The sequence below is a fragment of the Electrophorus electricus genome, chromosome 5, assembly GCF_013358815.1.
Source record: "Electrophorus electricus isolate fEleEle1 chromosome 5, fEleEle1.pri, whole genome shotgun sequence".
In the NCBI taxonomy this organism is placed as follows: Eukaryota; Metazoa; Chordata; class Actinopteri; order Gymnotiformes; family Gymnotidae; genus Electrophorus; species Electrophorus electricus.
Window position 1 is genome coordinate 10,718,784 of NC_049539.1, and position 22,621 is coordinate 10,741,404.

General features: G+C 40.6%; 4 protein-coding genes across 6 annotated transcripts; all 4 read left to right on the plus strand.

The window, feature by feature from the left end:
- The first annotated feature begins 5,218 nt into the window (after nt 1–5,218).
- On the plus strand, nt 5,219–8,316 carry grinab (glutamate receptor, ionotropic, N-methyl D-aspartate-associated protein 1b (glutamate binding)). 3 transcript variants are annotated; one of them, XM_027005259.2, is made up of 7 exons: nt 5,219–5,397; nt 5,747–6,024; nt 6,115–6,230; nt 6,450–6,650; nt 6,997–7,125; nt 7,256–7,399; nt 7,504–8,316. In XM_027005259.2, the coding sequence occupies exons 2-7, from the start codon at nt 5,793–5,795 to the stop codon at nt 7,651–7,653; spliced, it is 972 nt and encodes a 323-aa protein (XP_026861060.2). In that variant the 5' UTR covers nt 5,219–5,397; nt 5,747–5,792; the 3' UTR covers nt 7,654–8,316. The 3 variants fall into 3 exon arrangements, with proteins under 3 accessions (XP_026861060.2, XP_026861062.2, XP_026861061.2); XM_027005261.2 differs by having other exon boundaries at nt 6,118–6,230; XM_027005260.2 differs by lacking the exon at nt 5,219–5,397 and adding an exon at nt 5,410–5,583.
- A 202-nt stretch (nt 8,317–8,518) lies between these two features.
- On the plus strand, nt 8,519–11,045 carry LOC113574402 (speriolin-like protein). The gene is made up of 4 exons (XM_027005304.2): nt 8,519–8,678; nt 9,407–9,592; nt 9,900–10,024; nt 10,670–11,045. The coding sequence occupies exons 1-4, from the start codon at nt 8,519–8,521 to the stop codon at nt 10,994–10,996; spliced, it is 798 nt and encodes a 265-aa protein (XP_026861105.2). The 3' UTR covers nt 10,997–11,045.
- A 1,769-nt stretch (nt 11,046–12,814) lies between these two features.
- Nucleotides 12,815–18,294, plus strand: smpd5 (sphingomyelin phosphodiesterase 5). Its single transcript, XM_027005389.2, has 8 exons — nt 12,815–13,080; nt 13,989–14,875; nt 14,974–15,049; nt 15,209–15,349; nt 15,806–15,895; nt 16,219–16,282; nt 16,795–16,954; nt 17,910–18,294. The coding sequence occupies exons 2-8, from the start codon at nt 14,072–14,074 to the stop codon at nt 18,027–18,029; spliced, it is 1,455 nt and encodes a 484-aa protein (XP_026861190.2). The 5' UTR covers nt 12,815–13,080; nt 13,989–14,071; the 3' UTR covers nt 18,030–18,294.
- Nucleotides 18,295–18,599: 305 nt separating this feature from the next.
- On the plus strand, nt 18,600–22,504 carry gpatch3 (G patch domain containing 3). The gene is made up of 7 exons (XM_027005359.2): nt 18,600–19,017; nt 19,254–19,702; nt 19,878–20,052; nt 20,386–20,445; nt 20,697–20,815; nt 20,983–21,110; nt 22,083–22,504. Exons 1-7 carry the CDS (start codon nt 18,603–18,605, stop codon nt 22,267–22,269), a joined length of 1,533 nt encoding a protein of 510 aa, XP_026861160.2. The 5' UTR covers nt 18,600–18,602; the 3' UTR covers nt 22,270–22,504.
- The last annotated feature ends 117 nt before the right edge of the window (nt 22,505–22,621 follow it).

Genomic DNA, 22,621 nt, shown 5'->3' on the forward strand with positions numbered 1-22,621 from the left:
TGGAACAAAGCTGTGGTGCCAGCAACCGAACCAAGACACAACCGTACAGCCTGATTAAGAGAAGGCAGCTGTGCTGATTAAATCTCTTTCCTCTTTCCTGCGCGTCCGTACCTCATTGTCCCAGGACTCGCTGCCTTTATTCGTCCTGTTCGTTCTATGGGCGTTTGTGGGCCAGCTGATTTCCCTTTGATCATGCTCCTAGTGTGGGCGGTGCCAATGAACCGCACAGACATCAGATGAGAAAAAGAATAGCGAATGACGAACGTAACAAAGGGGGTTAGGCGGAGGCAGACAGTTGAACAATGCAACATTTGTTTATCGTTGTTGCAAGAATTGTTTTTTGTAATACTAATGTAGCAGAAGGCGGCAATGTACAAATCCGCTCTGGTAAATTGCAAATCGGTTCTTTTGTGGTTTTAGTATGCTGACCAATTTGAGATGTTCTAGGCGAGTGTTCCGTCGGTGTTTTACTGAAACACAATATTCTAACAAACATGAATTGTTTTGCTCCATATAATAATTAGCCATGTTGAATTTTGAGTTTACAACTGTCTTTAAATAAACTGCAAAGCATAGTGAGATTACAATACGTAACTAGAAAATAGAGCAATATATTTTAGCAATATAGGACTTTTGCCTTGGTCTTGTCCGGAAAAGGTTATTGCGGTTACTGTTAATTATGACAAGTCCCATGAGACATAGAATAACCATACCACAACAACATGGTTCACATGAGGTAGACCCAAAAGTATTAATCGGGGTTGTATCTGACACCGTATTTTGCAGCTGCAAAATTAGTCAAAATAAAAGCAACCTGATTGCCAGTGGAAAAGGGCTAATGCAGAATGACTGTGCTTTCTGCTTGTTCCAGGCCTGGGCCAAAAGTACATAACTTTCCCAGCATAGAACACACCGCGAGAGAGAGAGAGAGAGAGAGAGAGAGAGAGAGAGAGAGAGAGAGAGAGAGAGAGAGAGAGAGAGAGAGAGAGAGAGAGAGAGAGAGAGAGAGAGAGAGAGAGAGAGAGAGAGAGAGAGAGAGAGAGAGAGAGAGAGAGAGAGAGAGAGAGAGAGAGAGAGAGAGAGAGAGAGAGAGAGAGAGAATGTTTAACCCAATATTTTTGGAGAAAGAAAAGACACTAACTAGTTAGAGAGACCTAGCTCCCTCCCAACTCCGCCCACTGATCTATGCCTCGCCCTCATCTCAGATTACTGCTATATAAAAGGCAGAAGTTTTTTTAAGGGACAAAAAAGAATAATTAATCCCAAATATTTCCAAATAGTACATTCTTTGAGAGGGTGGTGAGTGTTTGAATGTGTGTTAATTCCAGCATGTAAGGACACGTTCCCAGAAGTTCACATGTGAGGAGGTTTGACCAGACCAGTCTGGGATGGCTTGTATAAGCATGCTCACTGAGCACTGGACCGTCCCTCCTGCCTCCTCTACCATGCGCCTGCAGCCGCAACAAAAAAACCAGGAAATGGGAATCTTGAGAGGAGTTTATCCTGGAATAATAAATAATCCAACTTCCATGGTCGGGCAAAAATTAAAGCTCTTCTTGCTAGACGGCTGGCTGGTAAGGGACAGCCTGCGTGCCATTCAGAACTGCTCATATTCTGTGAGCAAGTCAACAGTGAGGTGGAGCTGGAGAAAGGAGAAACTAGACCCGTCTAGCTGCTCTTTGTCCATTTTGTCCACCCTCCTTTTTGTTCTGTCTGTGTTGGTCTCGTAAGGCAGAGTAAGAGGTTCTTCTACGTAGTAACAAAATGTAATGCCACACTGCCCTCTACTTGTTACTTGGAGGTACAGTTAAACCATACCTGACGAAAGTCTTACGTAGCACCCGGTCCATTTTTAGGTAATGAGTTGTTGATTGTCATTATCTTTCCCTACATACCCTTTCTACTCCATTAGCTGGCACCAAGCTTTTGATTTTCTCTGTCTTCACTTCACTTTTTCACTTCTACTTCACTTCGAAATTTTGTTTTATTTCTCTTTTTGAGCTATACCTTTCGCATGCAACAAAGGAAAAAAAACTGCCTCAAAACATCAATTGCACAAAATTGCAGAAAAACATCAAAGAGGTGCAAAAAGGCCCTCTCTGTTAATATACTAACCCTTTATATAAAGCTTTACACCAACCACTCATCATGACGTTAATCATATTTAATAGTTGTGGAGATTATGTTCAAATACCTTAATTCTATGTAACCACATGTTGCAAGTAATGATGATACATTATCACATTATCATCTTAATATAACTTCTTTGGAAAGCTATGACTTTCGTTCTCAAGCTTTCAGTCTAAGCAATAGTTTAAATCAGCTAGACTCAGTTAGTCTTCCGTGTGAGTCTGTATTTGTCCTCTTGTGGAGCTCTGTAGGAAGCAGTGGCAGTCACTGCACAAAGACTTCACTCTTTTAACCCCAACAGCTTGGTTCTCCACCAGGACATGGCCCGGCGATGGTCGGGTAGTGTGGAGCATGCGGAAGCTGCCATATTAGGGCCTCTTGCCCAGTGTGGTCTCCAGAAACTGGACCTTTGTTGTGCCCATGGTGATGACTCACTGGGCCAAATGACTGGACCGCCCTCAGCAGGTAGGACATGACAGAACATCAGAACCCAAGAGACAGAGAGCCAGGGAAACAAGTCTAGGTATATGATATATGTTAAAATATAAAATGAAATATGCCATTCAGACCTATTAGGTAAATTCAAATATGCACAATCTAGTGTATGCAGGCTGCATAGAAAGAACAGGAGATTCAAGTGCATCTATCTTGTAGTTATATAACTACATATAACTATATGGTATATAGGCTTTTAAAAGTAGACACAATTTTCACATGGGATGTAAAATCATTCCAGTATTATCAAAGATGGGCAAACACTCATACTTACATGTGCAGAGTAAAAAAGACCCTCATTTCTGCCCAAACACTAATACATGTCTAATACATGTCAGTCATTTTTCATGCCAGACCACTTCTTGCTGAAGTAGGTAGTTTTGGGCAACACTGAATCTGTGGTGGTCAAAACCTACTGGCCTCTGAAAAGTACAAGCACTTTCTTGCAAACCGAGATAGCTGAACTCTGTCACATAATATTTACATACAAAATTGTGTAATAAAGTAAAAAAAAAAACAAAAAAAACCCCAACAATAATGAATAAAGTAATAATACAATTTAAAATAAAATAAAAAAATTAAAATTAATAAATAAAATTTGGTATAAAGAGAGTCTAAGAGTGTAATTATTTTTAGGTATCTTACATTATGACAGATGGATTGCTGACTTGGCCAGTGGGAACAGTGTCCAGGGGCCTTGGGGGGACTCAAGACCACAAGGCACAAGGCAGCACTAAGTGTACAGAGGGCCCAAGGCAGGTGTAAAAATTATATCCTTAGATTAGGCACAAATAACCCAAAGATACTTGATGATAGCCTTGCAAGACCTTGATCTGTCCATTTTTGTGAATGAAAAAAAACTTGTGTTTAATAAAATAACATTTACTACCAATTCAAAATGATTCTCTTGAGTATTCATCACATACATAATATACATGGTTTCAATAACAGCAAACTTTAAACAAAAATCCTCACACATCATGATTCTCATTTAAGAAATGTAGTACAGACCGTATTCCTTTTTCCAGTCAAACACTAATCAATATATGTTTCTATTAATCAATATTAGTTTCTATTATTCCAGACTACTATTCCAGACTGTATCTCAGGAGATAGCAGAACAATATGCTAGTTAGCTAACATCTAATGGAATTAGCTAGTTATATAGCTACAACAACATACTGACCTTCCTCCATGTTTTCTGGTGGTTGAGGGGGTGAATGTGTTCCATTTTTATATTCAAAGTTATTCGGAACTGTAGTGACGTACACAAGGCTTCCGGAGAAACAGGATGCTCCAGACAGAGGTCTTTCATCAGCTGTGTAAGCACTTATATTTAAGTGTGGTGGAACTCTGGAAAACAATCACACTTCAGGCAAACGATAACATTTGAATGGTTTATTAATATTTTTGTGCATAAGGGACCCAGTCTCTCTCACGGTAATGACTTCAAAGAGAGAGTGAGCCTCGAACACGACCACACACACTTTCTTGTATTTCCTTTCCACTCTTGTGGATTCGCTGCCCTGTTGATGCTCCTCAAGTTCTCTCTTGCTGGAAGGCAACCATCTCTCTTGCTGCCACGTTTGACATCTGGAAGCAAGCACATGGTTCCTGTTATATAAATCTTGTGTTCTGTTCCACCCACGGGGGGGATATATTTCAGCAATGATTAAACTCAGACAATCTTAGAGAGCTAACGGGTCAATGTTAAACTGCACACTGCGGATTCCGGTACTGCGGACTTTGGACATTCGTTCTGTGACATTTAGTTACATAAGTACGTTGCAGAACTTGCACGTCTGCAAGTGTATAAAAGTAATTATATGCATCATATTGATTCATTTATTTGGTTAACTTCGGCGCCAACGTTTGATACTATAAACAAGCTCTGTGTTGCTCACTCGGAGGAAGACGGAGGAAGACGGTTTATTAGTCTTATATTCTACTATCGCTCATCGCTCAGGTTGTTGCCCTCCAAAACGAAAATGTAATATCTACAGATTACAGAATACGATACATGCCATGAACCTCAATAGGTAAATAACAATTTATCGAAGATCAGAATAAAAATAAATAAATAAAAAATAAAAAATAATAAACAAACAAAAAGTTGCAATTCGCCACACCTATCATCTCATATGCAACATATGCTAATTATATTTAAATACATTTCTGTGATCAAACTCATCCCTCTTTTATGTTATCCCCTAGTTTATGTTGCCACATCCGTGTTTGGGTTAGTTCACAATCAAAGTCTTTTGAAGTTTTCCTACTTAGCCAGTAGAGCTGGTCTCTCCTCGACTTTATTATCTAGCATGATCTAATTTGTTTCAAAACAAATTATAACTGCATTGAAATACTGTGTGGTTATGGTCCACGTGTTAATTAAAGGTAATAAAGACTGTCTTTGGCAGCTTTCGTACTGAAAGTGAATGTAAGATTAAGACCATTGAGTCGAAATTCGGCACGACACCGGCGACCTTTTTTGTCTTCCTGACAGCATTTTCCGACCAATAGGAGTAACTTATTTGCTTGCCTACGTCATCTTTTCCACACGCCCCGCCTCTTGCCACGCCCACACCCCGGTTTTCAGAGACTTGTATTGCGCTGCCCACCAAAAGAAATGGCGTAATTTCGCGCGGTGCCAGTGTTGTGGGTAGTGAAAGAAATCGATTCTCATCATCTGTTAGAATTGAAAGTGTTGTTTCACTTTATGTTAGGACAACATTTGCCAACTCCCAGCGCACAACAGCTAAAGCGTTAGAAGTAGTAAGTAATGTTTTAACTCCTTGTTCGGGTATAGTAGGGGAAATGGCGAGCTCAAATGAACACTGTAGGCTGTCGTTAATCGTAACCATCACTCCCGATCACTGGCGAAGAAACTGGACAGATAACGCCAGCTAATACAAAGCGAACAGTAGCAATAACGTTAAAGACTACGAGGTCACGTTAAAGGTAACTTTTTAGCTAACTAGGTTTAGCTAGTTAGCTAGCGGTTGTATTTCGCCAGTGTAACATTATACGGTAATTCGATCTTAGGCTCTTTGTGAAACTTAAACTTATCAGTCATAGAACCAATCATTGTAATGCGACCTAACGTGCTCTTTATTTTCATTAGGTTAGCTACATTATTCATTTTTAGCACCTCGAATATAGCCCCAACCATGGCGCAGGACAAAAGTGGATACGTTAAGCTTGTTGAAGATGTCCCGCAAGAAGGCCACGGCTTCGACCAGCCACCTCCCCCAGGATTTGTCATTCCACCTCCGAACTATGCCGGAATGCCCGGTGTTCCTGGACCTCCCGCGTATTGCCAGGCTGCTCCCGGCTTTCCACACGCGCCTTTTCCACACGCGCCTTTCCCACAGCCGGGGCCAGTCCTTTACCCAACCAATGGTAAATGTTATATGTAAGACTTTATCAGTCTTTATATAGGTGTCATATTTTCTGGCTCTTGACCGAGTTAACTAGTGTGTTTTGTAAAAGCAGATCCAATAAACCATCCTCAACAAAGTGATGATCCTCCGCCAGTGTATGACAATCAGGAGATCACTCTCTCAGGGTTTGATGACAAATCGGTCAGACGAGCTTTTGTTCGTAAGGTAATTCCCAGCAGGTGGTTAAAAAACATGAACACACAGTATAATAGCCAAGCAGTGTTCTCTCAGTGTTGGAAAAACAATATGTACATCTTAATCTTGCAGCAGACTAGATACTTATTAATATTTTCATAGACACTCTGCAGACCTTTTCAGTATTTAATTCCATTTTTTCAAAACAAAATTTTTCAATCTCTTTTTGTTCTCCATTTTTCAACACAGGTCTTTCTTGTTCTGACTGTGCAGCTCACAGTTACATTCTCCTTTGTGGCTCTTTTCACCTTCAACACAAACATCAAAGCATTTGTGAGGCAGAACAGCTGGACCTACTGGGTGTCTTACCTCATCTTCATCATCCCACTTATCAGCATCAGCTGCTGTGGAGAGTTCCGCCGCAAACATCCATGGAATATGGTCGCCTTGGTAAATCCCACAGGGCATGCTGTCGTGACTTGTTTGGCCTTTTTATTTAGCCATTTTGGCCAGTGTGTTTGTAAAGAGTGGCCTACTTTCAAGAGGGCAGTGACAGTTGCTGTCAGCTGGGTGTGAACATCTGAGATATTCTAACCTTTAATTGGCTGTATAATAAGTTCAGGCTTGTTAAATGACTTGAAATATGTGTCACTATTCATTATTATTCTGAGTTATGTGTTGTGAACACATGTTTTACACAAGGTCCATGGAGTTGAATCACACAAAAGTAAAGTAATTATTTCAAATTTAAATATTTAAGATCTTACAGTCCTTACATAGCCTGACTTTGTTTCAGTCCATCCTGACTCTGAGCATGTCCTACATGACGGGGATGATAGCCAGTTTCTATGATACCTACACCGTCATCATGGCTGTTGGCATTACCGTTGTGGTTTGCTTCACAGTGGTCGTCTTCTCCCTGCAGGTCTGTGCTCTCGGGTCACTCTATTTTGCCTCACTGCGTTATAAATGCCCTGTTACCTGCTCTCAGAGAAAATGTCATGAGACAGATAAACAAATCACTATTGTACCTTTTACCCTCTGAAACCCTGCAGAGCAAGTATGACTTCACTTCCTGTGTTGGGGTGCTGTTTGTCTGCATGATCGTATTATTCGTCTTCGGCATCCTCTGCATCTTCATTCGCAACAATATATTGCAGATCGTCTATGCCTCGCTGGGCGCCCTGATCTTTACCTGCGTAAGATCTTCCTCCCTGTCTATGCCCTCTGCTGGGCTTCCTTATGGGATTTGATTTATGGTTGAATGCCACCTATAAATAATTAAGTTTTAATTGTGTTGCAGTTTTTGGCTGTGGACACCCAGCTGCTCCTGGGGAATAAGAAGCTCTCTCTGAATCCTGAAGAATATGTCTTTGGCGCACTAAACCTCTACCTGGACATCATCAACATCTTTCTGTTCATCTTACAAATTGTTGGCCGAAGCCGTAACTAAGAGTACACTTCCAGTGTCTGGGTGGTTATGTATGCAATTTTGTTCAAGCCTTAAACAAGATTCCTAAAGAATAATTCTGTTCTTAAGTTCACAGTCTGTGATTTAACTATATTTTATGTATAGAGGTGTATAACTATGAACATTTTATTGAAATGTTCTTTAAGACTGTTGCTTTCAGGTGCATCAAGAAATCTCAACTCACATTACAAAATACTTCTCATGAACCAGTAATTTACAAGAAACAACAAATACAAAAAATGAAAATCTGTAACTATTCTGAAACTATCCCTAGCTATCCAGGCTCAGTCTAAGCTTCCTCTATAATGGTGTATCAGGTCACATTACTAAGCCACCACTTTACCATAAAATCACAGCGTGTGCCTTAAAGCAGAATTTTCCTTTTTCCTAGTTTGTGACTGTTAATGCTTTTCTGTAGATTCTTATTATTCTTTCTTTGTGGCATTTTAGTATTCTGCTGTGATATTTTAATGTATACTTTGCTTCTTCAATCAATATTTAATTATAGTTTTGATTTTTGATGGGAAAGATGAGAGGATTGCTGTCGTTTGTTAATCTTTGATTTTTTTTACTGTTTCAAGTGATATATAACAACTATCTTCTAGTCCGTCCGATAAAAGATGAAACAGCATTTTTTTTTCCTGATCAACTATTTGTGAGTTTGTTTTTAAGTTTGACATTATATTTAATTTACGTGTTTCTTAAAATGGTGAGTCATGACGCTTTCCTTGTGATATCATAAAGGCGTTTGCGTTTCTGTTAACGTGCTATTGAAATAGATAATCGACCGACTCAGGTGAACACTTTTACTCCTTCACTGGCCGGCGGTTGATTCTGGTTCACCAGAATGGACAAGGAGAATAATGAGTCGCTGCGGATTCAGAACGACATACTACGACGAGAGGTTGATGATTTGAAAATGATGCTGTGTATCGCGAAGGAGAACTTGGACCTTCGTTCTAAATTGGACAGTTTTTCAGCCAATGGCAGTGCCATGGAAAATGCAGGTAGCCTACAGCGTGACGAGTCAAGTGGTTCGGGAACGTTTTCATTTCTAAACTGAAAGCTCGATTACTTATCCCAAGAGGCGTGATCCCAGCAATAGTTCACCGATATAATTCTTTTTAATGAGCTCCTAAAGGGCCGTGGTAAAAAAAAAGTCAGTGACCTTGCGTTCCCATACAAACTGCGTCCGCTTGCAAATGCTTTGCTTCAGGCTTGCATATTAAGGATTTAGACATTAGTACATCTGCTTTGTAACAATGTGTATCGTCAAAAGCGATGTACAATGCATTAGATTTTGACTTCCCTTAAATAATCTTAGTGGTATAGAGCACCTCATCGAATTTCACTTTGATCTCGGATTTTAATATATAGCGTCGCTTCTCAAAATCAAACATGCTTCTGCTGTTAGCGCAAACAGAAACGTTTGCTGAGATCGAGAGGACTTTCTGGATTGAAGGACGGTGTAGATGGCTTCAAGCTCAGCTTTTACGAGCGAACGCAAAAACATCTACACACGTCTTTTTAAAACCATTTAAATACGTATTTTTTTCTTATGTGCCCCTTGCTAAAATGTTACACTACACATATGGCCTCATTTAAAATGCTGTAAAATGAAAACATTTGAAAATGGTCAGGTTCAGTTTTTAAAGAAAGGACAATTTCCTATTGATCAGTTAGCCCTAGCCCTAACCCTATGCGTACACATACACGCACACTGACTATAATCCAGGGAAGAAGGAGAGGATTCGTTGGTATGACTCTGTTGATGAAAGCCAATTCCGAAGCGGACTTCTCAAAAGGCCCCATCGCACATCGTCTCCTCTCAATCTATCATCTGACAAAGATTCACCAAACAGACCTCCTGTTCCCATCAACGAGATACCTAGCTGCTCTTTTTCCTACCAAAAAGTGAAAGGTTGGTGAAATTGCTGTTTGTTTCAAATTTTCTTCTGCCCTCTGCTGACTGGCACCATACAATGAACAGAATGCAATATAATTTTTAATTAACACTTAGAATGCACAATGGAAATATAACAGAACTCGAACCAACTTTATCAAGAACAGACATATTCCATGAAAAGTGATTTTACAGCAGTCGTTTTGCATTTACACGTGCAATCAGATTTGCACAGGAGGACTCTTCTGCACTTCGTGCTTCTTACACTGCTACGTGTGAGCAACACTGCCCCTGAGACTGAATTGTTGCCTGATCTGACCTACAGATCCAGAGCGGCTGGTCGGGGAGATCGTCTTCCAGCTGGACCGTAGGATCCTCTCCTACATCTTCCAGGAGCAGCCCAGACTGTATGGCTTCACTGTGCTCAACATCGGAGACAAGATAGTGCAGGTGGGTGTAGCCAACCTAATATGGCAGATGAGCGTAAGCTGTAGCTTTCTGCAGTAGGTGAACTGTTGGGACAGGTTCGGTGTACTTATCTCCACAATGAATGGCTCCAACAATGAGTACTAAAGGGAATTAAAAGGAAAAAACTAATTTGTTTCTGTCAATCATGAAATTTTAAACCAGGGTTTTCCAACTTACCTGCAGAATTTTGTTTCCACACACTTGACTCTAATGTTCAGATGCTACTAAATGCCATCATTAATTGAATTAATGAGTTGAACTAAACTGCAGTGTGGTAAATATCCAGAATCAGAGTTGGCCACCCACTGCTTTAAACTATTTGATAGAGTTTAAGTAGTTATGAGGTAATTTGCATTGACCATTTATAGATATTTGTGGGCAGTAAGAGGGCAGGATACGAGACTCACTCACACGTTCACATTGTCAAGAAGACTGTGATTTATAAAAAGAAAAAGGCAAGCAGATACGAGTACAAGTTTTATAAAACTTAATTATGCTATTTCCCACACATGCACACTTTGACTCTGAAATCCACACAATGCTGTATAAATGAGACTCTATAGTGTACAAATGAGTTCTCTATAGTGCTCTGGAATGAACACTACCTCATTGTGATCTCCTTGGCAGGTCTCTACACATCCCATTACCGGACAAGTGGAGGAGGCATACAGGTTGGAGCTGACCAAGCGTCACACAGAGCTAACGGACAAGCTCTGTTCGCTGGGCTACAGCAGGACGCTTCACCCGCCATTCGCAGAGTTCATCATCAACACGTATGGCATACTGAAACAACGCCCAGACCCGGCCTGTGAGCTGAACTACAACTGCCCGGACGTCCTGCGACGGGTGTTGGTTATGACGGTCCCTCCATGCCTCCTGAAGGATCTGCTGCTCCTGTTTAGCTGCCTGTGCTACATGGCCAGGACTGACAGAAATCCGCTCTTCCAGTGGTAACTGTCAGCATGGGAAATAAAACTACACTGCGTGCCTTTTTGTGGTGCTAAGCATGAACCATCATATATAGTGTACAAAATTATTCTTTATTTAATTTTGTTCATATTAACACACACACACACACATTATAAGGCAATACGTCTATGACTCCTTTGTTTTCATCAATAATACAGTACATACTCAGGAACCACACTTAGTGTTACACCATGGTCCTGAAGGAATGTTCTTTAGCTTTGCTGTATACCTTTATATAGCCGAAATAAAAATTGTAACAGGCCAGGCAAAAATCAGACGCTTGCGGATAAGAGACAGGGCTTTTATTGTAGTTCCACGTAGTGGAAGAAGGTCGAAACAAAATAGGCCAGGTTCAGAATAGCTCAAACAGTGGAAAAACAGTCCGCATCAAAGCCAAAAAGACAATCTAAAAGGGGGCAGGCAAAAATCAGAGACGGGAAACAGTAACTCGATACTGCTACGATACACCGTGGGTAACCTGGGAAACAACTGGCAGCAACACTCCCCCATCGCGAGAAACTTTCAGACAAGCTTATATACATGTTTCTAAATGACACACAGGTGAATTCAATATTTGGGGGATGATGATCCGACGCGACGTGCTTGATCGGTTGAGACCTGGGTTAGGTGACGAACAGCCTACTGGTTATTGTAGTGTGCTAAGGAATCGGGCGATATGACAAAAATAAAAAGCCTCTTGGCTTGATTTGACCTCTAATTTGATTAATTGGAACATTAACAAGTCATCTTTCAGGAGAAGCACCTTTATTTATTATGCATTAATAAAACCATATAGCTTTTATGGTCATATAGATAACAAGAGTTGATTTAGACTAAAAGAAATGTGTAGAATTTATCAAATTGACTCATACCACGGGAGGGATGGCACTGAACTTCCTGTATTATTACTGGGCAGCTAACATAAGAGCATTGTTTTTGTCGGTGACTGTCTCTTAGGAAGGTTAAATGGGTGCTCTGGCTGCTAAGTCAGGGAACTGGCTCTTTGGTCTTTTGCTCAGAGCTCCTGTCAGACAATTTAAAATTGAACACAGTATGGGTTGGTCTGAAGTTAGACTTTGTAAGATCAGCTCCAGCGTGGACCCCACATGTGATCAGTGCAGGCAGGACCCGGCCTCTCTGCTGCACATGTTTGAACATGTACGGAGATGTTCATGTCTGGCAAATTACCTTTGAGACCTTTTCTAGGATATTTAGAAAGGCAGTAGAGCCTTCGCCTCTCATTGCATTGTCTGGCGTGCCCTGTCATGCTATCCTTCTGCTTTCTGTTCTCTGCTGGCCAAGAAGATCCTGTTCTGCTGACATACACTGGATCAGGGAAGTCATGTGCCATATCAAATATAATGTCAGAGGCTCTACAAGAAGGTTTTATACTATTTGGCAGCCTTTAATAAATAAATAAATAAAATTAAAAAATAAAAACCTTTTGTCGAGAACATGTAAGCTGACAGCATGACAATGTAATTATTATTGTTGTTGTTTGTTTATTTATTTATTTAAAAGTCTCATTTCACCTGTTTTTCTCTTCTGTGGCAGTCTGGCTATGTATCACTTAGCGTATTATTTCTTAATTACTTATTACTAGTATTCACACTTTTATGTCAGATATGGGGGTTGGTCTTTGTTTTTTCTATTGAAAATATGTGAATGTGATAAATTAAAAAAAAAGACCTTGACCAAAAATAATTTATCAAGTAATTTATCGATGAGCTTATAAAACCTCTGAAACAAACTAGCCCATTTATTTCCTTCACACCTCGACCCCCCTCCTTCCCTCCCCCGAGAATGTGTTTGAACGTGAACGTGGTCGGGAGCGCGCATGACCTAATATACTGGCTCTTGGTTGAACGATACTGTTGGAGAAACAGGCTGGAACAGTTGAAAAGGGGGAAACACACTGCTGTAAATATCCCTTTCATGAGGTGCAAAAGTAAAATACACATCTGAACATCTGAAAGCGATTGACAGGCCGAACTTATTCATTGCTACTATTATCTACTTGCATTAAAAACGTAAGGTTATGGTATTATAACACAGGCTTCCTCACTCAGGTAAGTACCCTAACAGGTAAACTTTTCTGTCCTAGCCTGCTAGGCAAAATTAGCCGCCCTACTAACGAGCAACATTTAACGAGTTCATTTACAGATCGAGTCTTAGCGATTATTGGTGGCCAGTGTATAGGCAAAACGGATGTACCGATATAGGATCCTAGGACAGCTAGATAGTAGTTAGCGTCAACGCTATTTAGTTTACGAACCTATGCCGAACAGTAGCTATCTTAGCTAACCTAGTTAACAAATTCTAGCTGGCTATAGACCGTCCATATCAGTGCACAGGTGGAGTTTTAGATACTCGGATCAACTTTTCTTACCATGTGCTACTCACTTTGCTAGCTATGTTTCAATGGTGTGAAATGTTATTTGGCAATTATTCCACACTTATCCGCGTGTTGTGTTGAAGCTCATGTAGTTTTCGTTTATCTTCAAGTCTGTTAGATAATAAGATTATTGGATTAGCGAACAACCGGTTGTTGCGATTAAAAAAAGAACCTACGCATATTGGTGTTTTGTTTGTGTGTTAATCGCGGCACAGATGTCCAGAAATGAATTATTATTTACCTTGTTTTACAATACGCGTGTCTCTTATTCCCCTGTCCTTTGCGATGGCATGTCCACTCCTTCCTGAATCGAAAGCCTGTCGTGTTCATTTTTCTTTTCATTAATAGAGGAATTAATGTAGACTCTCTAGGACATTGACAGCAGTTTCTAAGGACATTTATCTGCTACTCTCCACAGGAGTAGAAAGTAACAATACATGTACTCCACTAATGTACTTAAATTGTGCATTTGAGTATATGTACTGTAATTGGTTACTCAGGATTGTACCCTTCTGCAATTAAGTGATGGATCCTCCTTTTGGCTTCACTACATTTGTCTAAAATCGGTTTTTAAATGTGCAGGGTCATTTGGCCACAGCCTTTCAGCTGAAAATGTGGAGGATGTGAAATGGGCATCTCCTCACTGCAGTGTTACATGTGGAGGCATGTCTCTCAGAGAATCCCCCTTCTCCAGTGGCCTTGCAAGGGCTCTCCACACCCTGGGATGGGCTCTCATCTTCCCCTGCTTCTGGTTCCTGGATCGACTCATTGCTGTCTGCATCTCCACCAGTCTGGAGCGTCGGCAAAGACGGGAGGAAAAGTGCTACTGCTACCTGTACCCGCTCAAGGTCTTCTTCGGCTCCGTTCTCTTCCTTGTCCTCTTCCTCATTTCCACACCGGTTGCCTTGCTGGGGTTCTTGCTGTGGGCCCCGCTCCAGGTCACGCGCCGACCTTTCGCTTACCTCCAGCATGTGGAGACACAGAGCCGTAACACAGTCTGGGAGGAGGCTGGCAAGCTGTCCTTGGGGTTTGTGACCGCCAACCTGTGCCTGCTACCGGACAGCCTGGCTCGCTTCAACAACCTGGGGCACACCCAGCAGCGGGCGGCGACAGTTGGGCAGAGCATCGTGCAGGGCGAAGGCCGTCCGTTCAACCGCTGCAACCAGAACACACCGCTGTATGTGTCTACATCGTTTCCGGCTAGCATGGACATTGTTTGCCTGCTGGAAGTGTTTGATAAGAGGGCAGCTGCGAAGCTGGCTGATGCCTTGCGGCCCTTCTTCGGCCACGTGCTGTGCGACGTCGGGGTCTACGCCTGCCAGCTCTGCGACGTCTGCTGCTCCTTTAAGTTCTTCAACAGTGGCCTGTTCCTGGCCAGCCGTCACCCCGTGCTAAAGGCCCAGTACCACTGCTTCCCCAACAGCCGAGGGGAGGACGCGCTGGCTGCCAAAGGCCTGCTCTCTGTCAAGGTGTGCACGACAAATTCCGCATTCTCTGAGGTTCCTTAGTGTGCTGCTAAATGTATGAAAACACAAAGGTGCTAAATTGAAGTGGCTGGTTTTCCAAGGTACAAATAGGATTACACAAGGAAAAGAAGAAAATGGTTGGATTTTTTAACTGCACCCATCTTCATGCTCTGGAAGGTCAGAAATGTTTTATACCCTTTTCAGGTTAATGTTCTACTTCTAAGGCTTGCAAGCCTGTTAACTTGAACTGTGCTCATAAGGAAGGGAATACATAGCTTTTCAGTGCACGAGACACATTTGCAGATATGAGGGCTTTTCTCTAATTTTTCCGATTAGGGGATGGAGCCATTCGATATGACCAGCTGGATATGGTGACCAAATGGATTGAGGAGTTCCAAAGGGTAAACAGGCAGGAAGATGAAATGGTAGTTTTTGATGTGCTCTGTGGGGACTTCAACTTTGACAACTGCTCTCCTGGTATGTCCTATGTGTGTTTTATAGTGTATAATACACTATTATAGTGTATTATAGTGAAAATATACCTTAATATATTTTTTATAGATTTTGGATATTTGGACAATTCTATTTTACATGAGAAGTTGTTTTATAGCTCTTTTGTATGAGGATCTACATAATGATATAAGAAATCAAATGCAATGATCATTTTAAAATATGTATAAATTACACAGGCACTGTTCATTTGGTGTGTTTTGTGCTGAACAATTATGTGAGTGTTTGAAAACAAAACAAACCCATCCTGAATAAAACACAGACTAATTGTCTTCCTGATGTGCTGTACATACTGTAGACATCATATACATTTGTGTGTGCACTTTGATGTTGAAAATAGAAAATAAATGCATTGTTTATTGAGACAAAGATTAAGCTGTTGTCTCATTGTGCTTAGGTCTGTTTCTTGTCTTGCATGAATAGATGACCATCTGGAGCAGAACCATAGTCTGTTTAATGACTACACAGACCCCTGCAGAGCTGGACCTGGTAGAGAAAAGCCCTGGGTTATAGGTGTGAATCCTTCACTTACACTGCTCAGAATGGGGAAATAGGGGAAGCAAAACAAGCAAACGAAAAGACCCACCAAATTAAGTTGTGTATACACATAGAAGCTTGACTTCCAGAATTTTTCTGTTTCCCCCTCCCCCAAGAAAAATCTTGGAGTGCAACAACATTGTCAACAATATATTTAGTGGTTTAGTTGTAACGAAATCCTAATTTAGATTATACTCACCAAAAGCAATAAAGACTTCTCAAGTGTGAATATAACGGTTCCGCTTATTTAGAGCTGTTGAGTTTTCTTTGTGAGCTATGCTCCCGCCTCCACTCCACAGGCACTCTCCTGCAGCAGCCCACCCTGTATGAGGAGAATGTCAACACGCCAGACAACCTGAAAATGTAAGTCAGAACAGCAAGTCTCTCCACATACATCTGTCTTTTTCTTTCACAGATCACAGATCATGTAAAGAAAACATGCTGATGTTAAACTGTTAAAATGTTAAACAATGAGAATGCAGTAGTGTAAAACAGTACCACCTGTCTTACGAAAGGAAATGGGAAGGGCGCATTCAGGAAGTGCTGTTTTGCTGATTATCAGGTGAATTATGGAAAAATGCTGAATCTGTCTGTTCTATGGATCATAGGACCCGTGCAGGGAAGATCTTTGTAATGACCACACCCTCACTTTTGTGGCTCTCAGTCAAAAAGTCACATGACCACTAATCCCAACTACACACATACATGCACAGCGTGTAACTAGCCTGCATGCTGACTTATTTACTTTAAGAATCAAGTGCTAAATGGTGGACTTTGAATGGAATTTTCAGTTCATAACATAACTTTTCCCTACCATCTTTGCACATGTTAAAGATTCTTTTATTAAAATAAAAGATTTATTATTGTTTCTGCAGGACCCTGGAAGATGAAGAGCAGCGTAAAATGCGCCTGGCCCCACCTGTCTCCTTTGATGCTATTCCTTTTGTGTACCCTGAGACTGGGGAGCCCTGGGTGGGCCGTCGCATCGATTACCTCCTGTACAGAGAGAGCACACTGACCCATCATTTACGAACAGTACGTTTTAAATAATTTTTTTTCCCACCACCCAGTGTTAGTCAGAACCAGATCCCATCTACTACACGTCTTCTCTGCATTGACTGCAGTTTTTCTCCAAGAGTGGGTGAGGGCTTTCTAATTCTTCATCTTGGTTTCTTCTACAAGAGTGGGTGAGGGCCTTTGGATTCTTGATCATTTGCCACAATGCCTAAAACACACCTGGTTAGCATGAAAAAATGAAAAACTGGTTTGAGTGTTAAACCCCAAAAAACAAAAAGCCAACAGATAAGTGATCTCTGTCCAGAGTGCAACAGTGTATCCATTTGGCTCCAGATACTCAATTTTCTCCCAGTTTCAGTGGCTGGCTAGCTGTTGCATAGTACCTACCAGGCAGCAAGAGTGAATGCTACATGTTCATGAAGCATGTCACTGCTTGCTTTCAACCTGCCATCCACGCAGTGGATCAAAGGACATTGTTTTGATCTAAGGTCCAGTGGTGCTTGTAAAACAGAGTTTTAGCTGGTTGAGCTACTCAGGAACTACCACTTGCAATGTACTGTCTTCCCTCAGTCCCCATTGTCTTAGTGTCCCAGGATACTATATAGTTTGCTTTATTGTTTTCCTTTTTTTTTCTGTAGCTATAGTTGTATTCTTAATTGAGTCTGACTAATTAAGCAAAGTTTCCACTTTTTGATCTGCTTTGCAGAGTTAATTGAGCCCTTGCAATGAAAAACAATATATCAACCATTTCTCCTTTTTGTGTCATCGGTTATTTTAGTTTTTTTTTTTATTATTTTATACAAACTTTCCATTAAAATTACATTAAAATTTTAAATAGGCTTGATTTGTTTAATCCTAAATTCACAAATAAATCATTGTTTCCTAATGATTCGACTGCAAAACATTCATTTCTTGGACAGAGTCTGTTAAAAGAAAAAAAAGATTCATATGGTTTCTTCCTTTCATCCTTCAGGAGGTTGAGGAGTTTACATATGTGACTCGGCTAGCTGGCTTAACAGATCACATTCCTGTTGGCTTGAGGCTTAATGTCACCCTGGACTCGGCAGGGGACCCAGCAGGGACAAGGCTGTGAAATACAGCACACTTCATTCCACCAGAGTGCTGATACAAGACCAAAAGAACATACTAAATGTGACTTTCTGGCACAAAATAGGAGGATTCATGTGTTGACATGCAAACATGTATCCTTAATTGCTTGATTTAGTGACAATAATAGGTTGAAAATCAAATGAAGCCATCACATATGTTGTTTGTACCATATGGATTCTTCTGGTAATAATGTTACCCTATACGTAATACATGAGCAGCCGGTACCAAAGTTACATGAGTTTACAATACCAGAGAGAACGTTTGTTACTTAAATATCTATTTTAATAAAATTAGATTATAATATAAACTTTTCAAATGTGTTGTTTTTCTTATTTTTAGTAGCTGAATACAATTCGATTTTTTACTTTTTAATTTTGGTATAATAAAAAAAATTAAACATTGTTGCCATCTTTAACAGATTTTTGTTCAGCAATAGCGTTGCTTCAAATTCAACAGTCATATTCAGGTTTTTCACGGTGATTGAGTGTTGAACATCTTTGTGCCTTTTATTTTGAAAATATGTAATACAGTTTCTGAATTCACATTCATAACAAATATGGCGGACTCGGAAGACGGTGTGTATTTTGTCGTTAACAACATTCCTTCAATTTTTCGGTCTGCTGACCTAAGAAACTATTTTAGCCAGTTTATAGAAAGTGGAGGGTTCTTGTGTTTCCATTACCGACACCGGCCGGAGGTCCGTATAAGGACAGCAGAGTCCGAAGTCGTTCAAACAGGATCAACCGCTCAAGAGCAGGCGAGAGATGGGAATGCTAAGGAGGCTAATGGCGACCAAAAACCAGAGGGCGACAGTAAACATGAAACGTCGTGTTGTTGCGTTGTGGTGGTACGAGGAAAAGAATCTGAACGTTTCACGAAGATGTATGGGGGTAACCAGTGGATCGACTCGAAAGGGAACTGGCTGGCAAAACGCTGCATAATTAGGAGGATCAAAGTATCGGACCACACAGGTGAGTTACGGCTCATTCGTATGCATTGCTTAGATAAATACTTTGGGCTGTACGACAGATGCAGCTTGCTGGCTAAAGAGTTGATTTCTTGTCCGGTACACTATTGTATTTGCCCGAGATTCCACTAGACGAGGGCTTACAATCTAAAAAATGTAACCCACGCTCGCTAATTATTATAGGCGTACAGACATAACAGTTACTGTAGATGTATTATTAATGCTTTTCTCTTTATCTAGATCCTGATCTTTTTCCTTATAAAACGAAGGCCGAGCTGAGGCGACCCATTGCACACACGGAACATTTCACCAAAGCGGACCTCAAAGCTCTGCCCGAGCTGAACCCGCCAGCTCTAATGCCTGTGGGGAATGTGGGGACTCCTATTAGCGTGTTCCTTCAGCTGATCCAGTCCTGCCGTCTGCCTCCGCGCCTCATCCGCAAACTTGGGCTAACCTTCCCAAAGACGGGCTCTCACCGGCGCTACGGCAACGTTCCCTACCAATACCACAACACATGCGTTGTTTCTCTGGATGAAGAGAGCGTGTTTACAGCAGGAGGAGTGGAAATCTCGGGGCCTGGGAGTGCGGCCCTGCCAAAATCCACCAGGAAACCCGGCTTGCTCCCAGAACCTCCAGTCAGAGAGCAAACACCAGAAGCTGAGAGTGAGGACCAGTCAGGACCTGATGATGTATGTTGGCCACAATATATATCCAAATGTTATAACAGAATTTAAATTAATACTTGAAAGTTGATGAGTATGCATGTGCACCGCACTCCACACAACAGTCCAAACCAGTTTGTTGTCAACCTATAGTACTGAAATATTGGGTGGAAGGGTAGAACTAACAGCATGTGTTCTGTAGGATGATGACCGATGTGAAGAATGGGAGCGTCATGAGGCTCTTCATGAGGACGTGACGTCTCAGGAGCGCACCAAAGAACGGCTCTATGAGGAAGAGATCGAGCTGAAGTGGGAGAAAGGAGGATCAGGCCTTGTCTTTTACACAGACGCTCAGTACTGGCAGGAGGAAGAGGGCGGTGCGTGATCCATTGGTTTCCCTAATCCAGCAGTCTACAGAGCAGCAGGAAAATAGATAAATCCTTGAACCAAAAGAGCAGCAGACATCTTTTAAAAAGCAGCTTTCCTAGTGATATGTAAAAGCAAATGGGATCAGTGTGCATCATGGGAAGATTACTACCTTGCTTTGTCCCATTTCATTTTGAGACACTTGGCGCAGAGTCAGCAATAGGAACTGTCATTTATTGTCATTTAAATTTTTTTTACACAGTCATGATGTCTGGTCCCTTTCTCCTTCAATGCCAGTGGCAGTTGTAATAATATTTTTCTTCTTTTAATTTTCTTCTCTGTAGATTTTGATGAGCAAACAGCAGATGACTGGGATGTAGACATGAGTGTCTACTATGACAAAGGTAGACTGTTGTTACCATATTATTACTATAACACTAAGACATAAGACACTGGTGGCTCTAATTATCTTTGATAGTCAACCTGTTAACTTATTCACATTGTGGCAGGAGTTACATCATGGTTTCCATTGTGCTCAGATGTGAAGGTGAATTATATTATTAAATTAGAGAATTAGCTGTACTAATTGCACTGGTTCGATCAGGCTGTGGCTGTGGTCATGACATGTGATCATTATTACATTCTTCTTGAGCAGACGGTGGTGACATGGACTCCAGAGATTACGTTCGTATGCGCTATGAGAAAAGGCTAAGGGAGGGCCTGGAAGAGGGGTCTAGCCAGCAAAAAATTGGCATGTTTGAAAAGTTCACCAAGGTAAAAATGTAGATGTCAAATGTAGGTAGCATACTTCTTACCGCTGTATTATATTTCCTTAGTTTTTTTACACAGCATGTAGCTTTACATGGTTTGTTGAATGGGGTCAACTTATACTCACAAGGGCTACCAAATATTTTGTATTCTGTGTGTGTGTGTGTGTGTAGGGCGTGGGGCGGCGTGTGATGGAGAAGCAGGGCTGGAGGGATGGTGAGGGTCTTGGCCAAACCTGCATTGGCATACCTGAAGCTCTGGAGAATGATGGACAGCATCCAAACTGTAAAAGAGGCTTCGGGTCAGTGCTCATGCCTTCAAATGTTTTGGTTTTTTTTTCCCAAAAAAATTCAAACAAGCAGGAACCACACTGCTCAACATAAAATTATACATTTGAACATTTCCAAAAATTCTCATTCTTTATCTCTTTGTATTTCAGAAAATGAAACCAACTATATTACACTGATTTATTATCTTACAAATCATGTAGATAAATGCAACAGTGTGATCACTATATAAAGAGCTATGCGTTATTTAAGGATGGGCGAAATGAATTACTTTCACATAATTCATTTTTCACATAAATCAATGTACAGCTTGCATTTTTGGACAGGAATAACACAGGACAATTAAAACTGGACAGTTTTTTATAGGTCATGTGAGATGTTAAATGTGCTCGAGATTACCTTAAGAAAGCCCAAAAACTTAATGAATCTAGTCTGAATCAGGACATATAGTGTCTGAGACAAAACTGAGTCCAAATCAGGGCTTGCGTGGCTGAGTCAGGGACCATGACCAGAAAAATGTTAATTTCATGAATAAAAATGTAAATGCCAAATATAAATTGAACATGGCTTACAGTAAAAGTACAGTAAAACTGCCAGTTTTCCTAAAACTTTAACAATGAAATAATAAATAATGTATTAAAACTCAAAGTAATAATTATATGTGAATTTATTGAACATAGGTTATATTTAAGTTACAACGTGTGCACTAGCAGGCATAGAGATTTGAATTTTTTATCACAAAAACATAATTTTTACATTTTACGATTACCATAATTTTTGTCCATGGATCAGACATTGTAGGATTTTGAGAAGAAATGTTGAGTCTCCAGTGATCAACACGATGTTAAAATTACCTCGAGTGGTCTTGTGTAATGCAACACTAAATATTGACTCATGGACTACACTAGATATTGTCCTCACCAGAATTCTTACATTTGTAATAAAGCCTGCATGTTACTAAGGAATTTTTTTTTTTTTTTTTGCAGGTATCATGGAGAAAAGCTCAGCTCTTTTCAACCACTTAAAAAACCTCGGCCAGATTTTCATATATCAACTGTTTATGACAAGCCTAAAGACATTGACCAGGGCGACACTCTCCTGCGACGGCAACCAAACACCAGCATGAAATACACAGACTGGCGGTCAGGGGGCAGCAATGAGTCGAACAAGTGAACAAACAGTTGTTGGTTAATTAATTTAATATTTAACTCAGTTTTAGTGAGCCTTTGATTAAACATTTTGTACACCTAAATATACTGATACTGTTTTTGATAGGGTTGGAATTTATACCAAACTAATCGCCCTGTTTAAAAGGGTGTGTTTGTTTTCGGATGTATTTCAGTTTTCAGTAACGTTTTCTTCATTGCACTGTGAAAGAATATTTTATTATTTTATTAAAGCACATGGAAGCAAAAACGTGAAATTGTTTAATTGTTCAACGAAATGTGATATAACTACTTGTAAGTCGGTGTTTTGTGCCACCTAGAGTGATTTAGTTAATCAAGGATCATATTTCTAGTGCATC